The sequence below is a fragment of the Scyliorhinus torazame genome, chromosome 13 (assembly GCF_047496885.1).
Source record: "Scyliorhinus torazame isolate Kashiwa2021f chromosome 13, sScyTor2.1, whole genome shotgun sequence".
NCBI classification, from domain to species: Eukaryota; Metazoa; Chordata; class Chondrichthyes; order Carcharhiniformes; family Scyliorhinidae; genus Scyliorhinus; species Scyliorhinus torazame.
In genome coordinates, this window is record NC_092719.1 from 98,820,261 (window position 1) to 98,834,618 (window position 14,358).

At 53.1% G+C, this 14,358-nt stretch overlaps 1 protein-coding gene across 3 annotated transcripts in view; it reads right to left on the minus strand.

Moving 5' to 3' along the window:
* LOC140388204 (cyclin-dependent kinase 16-like) overlaps window positions 1-14,358 on the minus strand; it is a 688,814-nt gene that overhangs the window by 458,325 nt on the left and 216,131 nt on the right. For all 3 annotated transcript variants that reach the window (XM_072471989.1, XM_072471990.1, XM_072471991.1), the window contains one exon: window positions 10,365-10,490. In XM_072471989.1, the coding sequence (XP_072328090.1) occupies window positions 10,365-10,490 (126 nt within the window). The remainder of the gene's footprint in view (window positions 1-10,364; window positions 10,491-14,358) is intronic.

Consider the following 14,358-nt stretch of genomic DNA (forward strand, 5'->3'; position numbering starts at 1 on the left):
ACAACACTGACACACAGTACACAACACCGGCACACAACACTGACACACAACACTGGCACACAACACTGACACACAGTACACAACACCGGCACACAACACTGCGACACAACACTGGCACACAACACTGACACACAGTACACAACACCAGCACACAACACTGCGACACAACACTGACACACAGTACACAACACCGGCACACAACACTGACACACAACACTGGCACACAACACTGACACACAGTACACAACACCGGCACACAACACTGCGACACAACACTGGCACACAGTACACAACACCGGCACACAACACTGACACACAACACTGCGACACAACACTAGCACACAGTACACAACACCGGCACAGAACACTGACACACAACACTGGCACACAGTACACAACACCGGCACACAACACTGACACACAACACTGCGACACAACACTGGCACACAACACTGACACACAGTACACAACACTGGCACACAACACTGGCACACAGTACACAACACCGGCACACAACACTGACACACAACACTGGCACACAACACTGACACACAGTACAGAACACCGGCACACAACGCTGGCACACAACACTGGCACACAGTACACAACACCGGCACACAACACTGGCACACAGTACACAACACCGGCACACAACACTGACACACAACACTGGCACACAACACTGACACACAGTACACAACACCGGCACACAACACTGGCACACAGTACACAACACCGGCACACAACACCGGCACACAACACTGACACACAACACTGGCACACAACACTGACACACAGTACACAACACCGGCACACAACACTGCGACACAACACTGGCACACAACACTGACACACAGTACACAACACCAGCACACAACACTGCAACACAACACTGACACACAGTACACAACACTGACACACAACACTGACACACAACACTGGCACACAACACTGACACACAGTACACAACACCGGCACACAACACTGCGACACAACACTGGCACACAACACTGACACACAGTACACAACACCAGCACACAACACTGTGACACAACACTGACACACAGTACACAACACCGGCACACAACACTGACACACAACACCGGCACACAACACTGACACACAGTACACAACACCGGGACACAACACTGACACACAACACTGACACACAACACTGGCACACAACACTGACACACAGTACAGAACACCGGCACACAACACTGGCACACAGTACAGAACACCGGCACACAACACTGACACACAGTACACAACACCGGCACACAACACTGCGACACAACACTGACACACAGTACACAACACCGGCACACAACACTGCGACACAACACTGGCACACAACACTGACACACAGTACAGAACACCGGCACACAACACTGACACACAACACTGGCACACAACACTGACACACAGTACACAACACCGGCACACAACACTGCGACACAACACTGGCATACAACACTGACACACAGTACACAACACTGGCACACAACACTGGCACACAGTACAGAACACCGGCACACAACACTGCGACACAACACTGGCACACAACACTGACACACAGTACACAACACTGGCACACAACACTGGCACACAGTACAGAACACCGGCACACAACACTGCGACACAACACTGGCACACAACACTGACACACAGTACACAACACTGGCACACAACACTGGCACACAGTACACAACACCGGCACACAACACTGACACACAACACTGGCACACAACACTGACACACAATGCAGAACACCGGCACACAACGCTGGCACACAACACTGGCACACAGTACACAACACCGGCACACAACACTGGCACACAGTACACAACACCGGCACACAACACTGACACACAACACTGGCACACAACACAGACACACAGTACACAACACCGGCACACAACACTGCGACACAACACTGGCACACAACACTGACACACAGTACACAACACCGGCACACAACACTGACACACAACACTGGCACACAACACTGACACACAGTACACAACACCGGCACACAACACTGACACACAACACTGGCACACAACACTGACACACAGTACACAACACCGGCACACAACACTGCGACACAACACTGGCACACAACACTGAATTACAGTACACAACACCAGCACACAACACTGCGACACAACACTGACACACAGTACACAACACCGGCACACAACACTGACACACAACACTGGCACACAACACTGACACACAGTACACAACACCGGCACACAACACTGCGACACAACACTGGCACACAGTACACAACACCGGCACACAACACTGACACACAACACTGCGACACAACACTGGCACACAGTACACAACACCGGCACACAACACTGACACACAACACTGGCACACAGTACACAACACCGGCACACAACACTGACACACAACACTGCGACACAACACTGGCACACAACACTGACACACAGTACACAACACTGGCACACAACACTGACACACAACACTGGCACACAACACTGACACACAGTACAGAACACCGGCACACAACGCTGGCACACAACACTGGCACACAGTACACAACACCGGCACACAACACTGGCACACAGTACACAACACCGGCACACAACACTGACACACAACACTGGCACACAACACTGGCACACAGTACACAACACCGGCACACAACACTGCGACACAACACTGGCACACAACACTGACACACAGTACACAACACCGGCACACAACACTGGCACACAACACTGGCACACAACACTGGCACACAGTACACAACACCGGCACACAACACCGGCACACAACACTGACACACAACACTGGCACACAACACTGACACACAGTACACAACACCGGCACACAACGCTGGCACACAACACTGGCACACAGTACACAACACCGGCACACAACACTGGCACACAGTACACAACACCGGCACACAACACTGACACACAACACTGGCACACAACACTGACACACAGTACACAACACCGGCACACAACACTGGCACACAACACTGGCACACAACACTGGCACACAGTACACAACACCGGCACACAAGACCGGCACACAACACTGACACACAACACTGGCACACAACACTGACACACAGTACACAACACTGCGACACAACACTGGCACACAACACTGACACACAGTACACAACACCAGCACACAACACTGGCACACAACACTGACACACAACACTGACACACAGTACACAACACCGGCACACAACACTGACACACAGTACACAACACCGGCACACAACACTGACACACAACACTGACACACAACACTGGCACACAACACTGACACACAGTACAGAACACCGGCACACAACACTGGCACACAGTACAGAACACCGGCACACAACACTGACACACAGTACACAACACCGGCACACAACACTGCGACACAACACTGGCACACAACACTGACACACAGTACACAACACCGGCACACAACACTGCGACACAACACTGGCACACAACACTGACACACAGTACAGAACACCGGCACACAACACTGACACACAACACTGGCACACAGTACACAACACCGGCACACAACACTGCGACACAACACTGGCACACAACACTGACACACAGTACACAACACCGGCACACAACACTGCGACACAACACTGGCACACAACACTGACACACAGTACAGAACACCGGCACACAACACTGACACACAACACTGGCACACAGTACACAACACCGGCACACAACACTGCGACACAACACTGACACACAACACTGACACACAACACTGACACACAGTACACAACACCGGCACACAACACTGACACACAACAGTGGCACACAACACTGACACACAGTACACAACACCGGCACACAACACTGACACACAGTACACAACACTGACACACAACACTGGCACACAGTACACAACACCGGCACACAACACTGACACACAACACTGGCACACAACACTGACACACAGTACAGAACACCGGCACACAACACTGACACACAACACTGGCACACAGTACACAACACCGGCACACAACACTGCGACACAACACTGACACACAACACTGACACACAACACTGACACACAGTACACAACACCGGCACACAACACTGACACACAGTACACAACACTGGCACACAACACTGGCACACAGTACACAACACCGGCACACAACACTGACACACAACACTGGCACACAACACTGACACACAGTACACAACACCGGCACACAACACTGCGACACAACACTGGCACACAACACTGGCACACAGTACACAACACCGGCACACAACACTGACACACAACACTGGCACACAACACTGACACACAGTACACAACACCAGCACACAACACTGACACACAACACTGGCACACAACACTGGCACACAGTACACAACACCGGCACACAACACTGACACACAACACTGGCACACAACACTGACACACAGTACACAACACCGGCACACAACACTGACACACAACACTGGCACACAACACTGGCACACAGTACACAACACCGGCACACAACACTGACACACAACACTGGCACACAACACTGACACACAGTACACAACACCAGCACACAACACTGCAACACAACACTGACACACAGTACACAACACCGGCACACAACACTGACACACAACACTGGCACACAGTACACAACACCGGCACACAACACTGACACACAACACTGGCACACAGTACACAACACCGGCACACAACACTGACACACAACACTGGCACATGGTACACAACACTGACACATGGTACACAACACTGACACATGGTACACAACACCGGCACACAACACTGACACATGGTACACAACACTGACACATGGTACACAACACCGGCACACAACACTGACACATGGTACACAACACCGGCACACAACACTGACACATGGTACACAACACCGGCACACAACACTGACACATGGTACACAACACTGACACATGGTACACAACACTGACACATGGTACACAACACCGGCACACAACACTGGCACATGGTACACAACACCGGCACACAACCCTGACACACAGTACACAACACCGGCACACAACACTGGCACACAACACTGACACACAACACTGACACACAGTACAAAACACCGGCACACAACACTGACACATGGTACACAACACCGGCACACAATACTGGCACATGGTACACAACACCGGCACACAACACTGACACACAGTACACAACACCGGCACACAACACTGACACACAACACTGACACACAACACTGACACACAGTACACAACACCGGCACACAACACTGGCACACAACACCGGCACACAACACTGACACACAGTACACAACACCGGCACACAACACTGGCACACAACACCGGCACACAACACTGGCACACAGTACACAACACCGGCACACAACACCGGCACACAACACTGACACACAGTACACAACACCGGCACACAACACTGGCACACAACACCGGCACACAACACTGGCACACAGTACACAACACCGGCACACAACACTGGCACACAGCACACAACACCGGCACACAACACTGGCACACAGTACACAACACCGGCACACAACACCGGCACACAACACCGGCACACAACACTGGCACACAACACCGGCACACAACACTGGCACACAGTACACAACACCGGCACACAACACCGGCACACAACACTGGCACACAACACCGGCACACAACACTGGCACACAGTACACAACACCAGCACACAACACTGGCACACAGTACACAACACCGGCACACAACACTGGCACACAACACCGGCACACAACACTGGCACACAACACCGGCACACAACACTGGCACACAACACCGGCACACAACACTGGCACACAACACCGGCACACAACACTGGCACACAACACTGGCACACAGTACACAACACCGGCACACAACACTGACACACAGTACACAACACCGGCACACAACACTGACACATGGTACACAACACCGGCACACAACACTGGCACATGGTACACAACACCGGCACACAACACTGACATACAGTACACAACACCGGCACACAACACTGACACACAACACTGACACACAACACTGACACACAGTACACAACACCGGCACACAACACTGGCACACAACACCGGCACACAACACTGACACACAGTACACAACACCGGCACACAACACTGGCACACAACACCGGCACACAACACTGGCACACAGTACACAACACCGGCACACAACACTGGCACACAGTACACAACACCGGCACACAACACCGGCACACAACACTGACACACAGTACACAACACCGGCACACAACACTGGCACACAACACCGGCACACAACACTGGCACACAGTACACAACACCGGCACACAACACTGGCACACAGTACACAACACCGGCACACAACACTGGCACACAGTACACAACACCGGCACACAACACCGGCACACAACACCGGCACACAACACTGGCACACAACACCGGCACACAACACTGGCACACAGTACACAACACCGGCACACAACACCGGCACACAACACTGGCACACAACACCGGCACACAACACTGGCACACAGTACACAACACCGGCACACAACACTGGCACACAGTACACAACACCGGCACACAACACTGGCACACAACACCGGCACACAACACTGACACACAGCACACAACACCGGCACACAACACTGGCACACAACACCGGCACACAACACTGGCACACAACACTGGCACACAGTACACAACACCGGCACACAACACTGGCACACAGTACACAACACCGGCACACAACACCGGCACACAACACTGGCACACAACACCGGCACACAACACTGGCACACAGTACACAACACCGGCACACAACACCGGCACACAACACCGGCACACAACACTGGCACACAACACCGGCACACAACACTGGCACACAGTACACAACACCGGCACACAACACCGGCACACAACACTGGCACACAGTACACAACACCGGCACACAACACTGGCACACAACACCGGCACACAACACTGGCACACAACACCGGCACACAACACTGGCACACAACACCGGCACACAACACTGGCACACAACACCGGCACACAACACTGGCACACAACACTGGCACACAGTACACAACACCGGCACACAACACTGGCACACAGTACACAACACCGGCACACAACACCGGCACACAACACTGGCACACAGTACACAACACCGGCACACAACACTGGCACACAACACCGGCACACAACACTGGCACACAACACCGGCACACAACACTGGCACACAACACTGGCACACAGTACACAACACCGGCACACAACACTGGCACACAGTACACAACACCGGCACACAACACTGGCACACAACACCGGCACACAACACTGGCACACAGTACACAACACCGGCACACAACACCGGCACACAACACCGGCACACAACACTGGCACACAACACCGGCACACAACACTGGCACACAGTACACAACACCGGCACACAACACCGGCACACAACACTGGCACACAGTACACAACACCGGCACACAACACTGGCACACAACACCGGCACACAACACTGGCACACAACACCGGCACACAACACTGGCACACAACACCGGCACACAACACTGGCACACAACACTGGCACACAGTACACAACACCGGCACACAACACTGGCACACAGTACACAACACCGGCACACAACACCGGCACACAACACTGGCACACAGTACACAACACCGGCACACAACACCGGCACACAACACTGGCACACAACACTGGCACACAGTACAGAACACTGGCACACAACACCGGCACACAACACTGGCACATGGTACACAACACTGGAACACATGTAGCGGGATTCTCCCCTACCCAGCAGGACGGGCCACTCCGGCACCGAGGACTGGCGTGAACCACTCTGGCGTCGGGCCGGCCCGAAGGTGCGGAATCCTCCGCACCTTCAGGGGCTAGGCCGGCACCGGGGTGTTTGGTGCGGCGCCAGCCGGCGCGGAAGGGCCTCTGCCGGCCGGCGCAAGTTGCCTCATGCGCGGGATCGCTGGCGTAGGCTGGCGTCATCCCAGATCATGCGCAGGGGGTTTCTTCTCCACACTGACCTTGGCGGAGGTTGACAGCGGCCGGTGCGGAGGAATAGAGTGCCCCCACGGCACAGGCCCGCCCGCGGATCGGTGGGCCCCGATCGTGGGCCAGGCCACCGTGGGGGCAGCCCCCGGGGCCAAATCCCCCCGTGCCCCCCCCGAAGACTCTGCAGGCCGCCCATGGAGTCCGGTCCCGCCGGTAAGGACCTGTTGTGATTAACGCCGGTGGGACCAGCCGAACACGGGCGGCCACTCGGCCCATCGCGGTCCAGAGAATCACCGGGGGGTCCGCTGCCAATGGCCGCCGACCGTCGTGGCGCGATTCCCGTCCCCGCCAAAACCCCGGCGCCGGAGAATTCGGCAGCCGGCAGGGGCAGGATTCATGCCGCCACCCCGCCGATTCCCCGACCCGGCGGGGGATCGGAGAATCCCGCCCATGGTACACAGCATGTCAGACAACACTGGCACACAACACTGAGGATTGTCAGACAATACAACAGGCCATAGGTCGGTTAGAGATTTGGGCAGAGAAATGGCAAATGGAGTTTAATCCGGACAAATGTGAGGTAATGCATTTTGATAAGTTTAACATAGAGGGGAAATATACCGTAAATGGCAAAACTCTTAGGAATATAGAAAGTCAGAGAGATCTGGGCGTGCAGGTTGACAGATCTTTGAAAGTGGCAACACAAGTGGACAAGGTAGTCAAGAAAGCAAACGGAATGCTTGCCTTCATTGAACGGCGTATCGAGTATAAAAGCTGGCAAGTCATACTTCAGTTGTATAGAACCTTGGTAAGGCCGCACTTGGAATATTGCGCACAATTCGCATCGCCACACTACCAGAAGGATGTGCAGGCTATGGAGAGGGTGCAGAAGAGGTTTACCAGGATGTTGCCTGGTCTGGAGGGTGTTAGCTATGTGGAGAGGCTGAATAGACTCGGACTGTTTTCATTAGAAAGACGGAGGTTGAGGGATGACCTGATAGAGGCCTACAAGATTATGAGGGGCATGGATAGAGTGGATGGGCAGGCACTCTTTCCCAGGGTGGAGGGGTCAGTCACCAGGGGGCATAAGTTTAAGGTCCATGGGGCAAAGTTTAGAGGAGATGTGCGAGGCAGGTTTATTTACAGAGGGTGGGGAGTGCCTGGGACGTGCTGCCAGGGGAGGTTGTGGAAACAGATATATTAACGGCTTTCAAAAGGCATCTTGACAAATAGACGAATATGATCGGTATAGAGGGATACAGCACGAGGAAGTGCTCAGGGTTTTGGCCAGGGGTAGTATAGTACAGGCTCGGAGGGCCGAAGGCCATGTTCCTGTGCTCTATTGTTCTTTGTTCTTTGTACACGACACTGACACACAACACAGGCAGACAGTACACAACACTGACACACAACCTGGTACACAACGTGACACACAACACAGGCAGACAGTACACAACACTGACACACAAAGTGGGACACAATGCGACACACAACACTGGTGTATGCTGCTTGTCAACAATGCAGTCATATGAAGGTGTGATACCCTCTGGACCAATCTGCAGCCCAGAGGAATTGACTGAGTTCATTATTATTCTAGCCACAGTGCTGACTCCCAGCTGGGTGCCAATTCCACCAGATTAACTCTCATTCCAAACACCCACAGCATTCTTCGTGCTGTGAGATATTCAGCTGGCCATTCTGTGTGATTTGCTCATTGCAGGCTGTGAATTGCCAGGAGTTAGACAGCCCATCATAGAACGTGTGTTTCTGTCCTTGCACTCTGTCATGCACAAAGCAGCTTTGCATCTGTTCTCAGAGTGAGGTTTTTCCAGGTCCCTCGTCTGTCACCAGGAGCTTACAGCTTGAGGGGTCAGCCATTCGACATCAAGTGTGGCTCACCAAGAATCTCTCCCAATCTTCCCGCCGCCATTAGTGTTTTTGGAAGGATTTGCAGGTTGACACTCAGCCTGTGTGAAACGCACCTCCCTGGGCTGTCAGATCCAGGGGTGGGACTCAAACCCAGAGCCTCTGACTCCGAGGCCGGCACCCTAGCCACTGCGCCACAGACCTCCCAAGGAAGCCTGGTGTACCCGGTGTACCGGTGCTGCCACACTCAGGGAGAGGTATTTGTGACACTCCCCCTATACATTCCCTACAGCTCTGCAAAACAAGAGCAGAAATGACCAGCATGATGCACACCGCTGTGTTGTTTCTGATTTCAGGGTGGATGCCATTAGATCACATTTATCTCCTCCCCCTCCGCCCCTCCTCCATACTCACCAGGGATGCTCTACGCAGCCGACGGCTCATAGGCTTGTCAAACGGCGGGCTGTTCATTGCAAATTTCTCAAGGTAACCCTCTGGCAGGCGGATATCAGCAGGAAGAGACAGCCGCTTGTTAATATCCTGATAACAGAGAGAACAGGTAGTTTAGAGTTCCCATTGTAACAAAATGAGAGTGATGAGCCAGCCACAGTTACTAGCAACCTGCTTTAAGCACAAACTCTCAGCCTTCTCCAACCCATCCCCCCCACTCCCCGCCATGGATGTCAGCTGTCAGAGTCAAGTCAGTCGCATTAGTTCCATAGGGTCTCTACAGTGCAAAAGGAAGCCATTCGGCCCATCAAACCTGCACTGACCCTCTGAAAGAGCACCCTACCTAGGCCCACTCACCCACCCTAGCCCCGTGACCCCGCAACCCCACCCAAACTGCACATTTTTGGATGCTTAGGGGCAATTTATCACGGCCCTAACCGGCACATCTTTGGGCTGTGGGAGGAAACCGGAGCACCCGGAGGAAACCCACGCAGACATGAGGAGAACGTACAAACTCCATACAGTCACCCGAGGCCGGAATTGAACCTGGGTCCCTGCCGCTGTGAGGCAACAGTGCTAACCGCTGTGCCACCGTGCTGCCCTCTGTTGTTGAATAATTACTGAATAAATATGGGTAAAATATCTTGAATCAACAGACTTGGGATCAGTTCCAAAGTAATATTGGATTAATGGAGGCAGCCATTTTACTCACTATAATAAATGATCCACTTCAAGAAAAATATGATAACATGGCTTTCAATCAGTGATACTGAATGAAAATGTCTCTCTCTCTCTCTATCTATCTATCTCTCTCTCTCTATATATATATATAATAGGTTACACTGTACATCTTCTCACCGTACCACATACAGTCATATAAAATCAAGCCTTTTATTGAACAATTGGAATTCCCCTGAGGATGTCCTGGGCTGAGTCATTCTATTGGCTAACTCATTCATCTGCCTGAACTGACCTGTCAGACCCACTGCCATTCAACTCCCTGCCCAGACAGAACAGTGACCAATGAACAAACAGCTCACTCAACCCCTCCCCTCATTCAGCTGACAGACAACCCATTAGACTGTGGGAGTCACCGGCACGGGCCCCATCACCTCCTGACTGAAACATTATGTAAATGTTGCCACTTTCCCAGAAGACCATAGGTTGCTTTCTCCTTTGAGACAGATCTGACTTGTGGTGATTTAACCTGGGGGTCACCGCACCTCAGGCGAGGGGCAAGGTTGAGAAACATAGAAAGTAGGAGCAGGAGGAAGTAATTCGGCCCTTCAAGCCTGCTCCGCCATGCATTATGATAATGATCATTATCAAGTTCAATGCCCTGATCACACTTTCCCCCATATCCCCTGACACCTTTAGCCCCAATAGCGATATCTAATTCCTTCTTGAAATTACATAACGTTTTGGCCTCAACTACTTTCTGTGGTAGTGAATTTCACAGATTCACCGCTCTCTGGGTGAGGAAGTTTCTCCTCACCTCAGTCCTAAAACGTTTACCCTTATCCTCAAACTAATGACCCCTAGATCGACTCCCCCACCATTGGGAACATTCTTTCCCGTCTAATCCTGTTAGAATTTTGTATGTTTCTAAAAGATTCCCTCTCACTCTTCTAAACTCCACTGAATATAACCCTAACCGACTTGGTCTCCCCTCATATGACAGTCCTGCCACCCAGGAATCAGCCTGGTTAACCTTCGCTGCACTCCCTCCATAGCAAGAACATCCTTCCTCAGATAAGGACACCAAAACTGCACACAATACTCCAGGTATGGCTTCACCAACGCGCAATACAACTGCAGTAAAACATCTCTATTCCTATACTCAGATCCTCTCGCTATGAAGGCCAACATACCATTTGTCTTTACTGTCTGATGTACCTGCGCACTTACTTTCAGCTTATGCACAAGGGCACCAAGGTCTCGCTGAGTATCCACCACTCTCAATTTACACCCATTCAAATAATAATCTGCCTTCATATTTTTGCTATCACAGCGGATAACCTCACATTTAGCCACATTATATTGCATCAGACATGTAAATGTCCACTCACTCAGCCTGTCCAAATCCCCCTGAAGCATCTCTGCATCCTCCTCACAGCTCACTCTCCCACCCACTACACCACCACAACCCCACACCACCACACCATCACACCATCACACCATCACACCAACACACCACCACAGCAACACACCACCACACCATCACACCACCACACCACCACAACCCCACACCACCACAACCCCACACCACCACACCATCACACCATCACACCAACACACCATCACACCATCACACCAACACACCACCACACCAACACACCATCACACCATCACACCAACACACCATCACACCAACACACCACCACACCACCACAGCAACACACCATCACACCATCACACCATCACACCAACACACCACCACACCAACACACCATCACACCACCACACCACCCCCACACCACCACACCACCACACCACCACCCCATCACACCAACACACCACCACCCCATCACACCACCACACCACCCCCACACCACCACACCACCACACCACCACCCCATCACACCACCACACCACCCCCACACCATCACACCACCACACCACCACACCATCACACCACCACACCACCACACCATCACACCAACACACCACCACCACACCACCACACCATCACACCACCACACCATCACACCACCACACCACCACACCACACCCACACCACCACACCATCACACCACCCCACCATCACACCAACACACCACCACCCCATCACACCACCACACCACCACCACACCACCACACCACCACACCATCACACCACCACACCACCACACCATCACACCAACACACCACCACATCATCACACCAACACACCACCACACCATCACACCACCACACCACCACACCACACCCACACCACCACACCATCACACCACCACACCATCACACCAACACACCACCACCCCATCACACCACCACACCACCTCCACACCACCACACCATCACACCACCACACCACCACACCATCACACCAACACACCACCCCCACACCACCACACCACCACACCACCACACCATCACACCACCACACCACCACCCCATCACACCACCACCCCATCACACCACCACACCACCCCCACACCACCACATCATCACACGACCACACAAACACAACAACACACGAACAAACCCCCACACCCCCACAACACCACACCACCACACCAACACATCACCACATCAACACACCACCACACGATCATACCAACACACAACCACACCATCACACCACCACACCACTCCCACACCACCACACCATCACACCAACACACCATCACACCATCACACCAACACACCACCACACCACCACACCATCACACCACCAGCACACCACCACACCATCACACCACCACACCATCACACCACCACACCACCCGCACACCATCACACCACCACACCACCCCCACACCACCACACCATCACACCACCACACACCACGCCACCACACCACCCCCACACCACCACACCACCACACCATCACACCAACACACCACCACACCATCACACCAACACACCACCACACCATCACATCACCACACCGGCACACCACACCCACACCACCACACCACCACACCAACACACCACCACACCAACACACAACCACACCATCACACTATCACACCATCACACCACACCGCCACACCAACACACCACCACACCAACACACCACCACCCCATCACACCACCACACCACCCCCACACCACCACACCACCACACCACCACCCCATCACACCACCACACCACCCCCACACCATCACACCACCACACCACCACACCATCACACCACCACACCACCACCCCATCACACCACCACACCACCACCACACCACCACACCATCACACCACCACACCATCACACCACCACACCACCACACCACACCC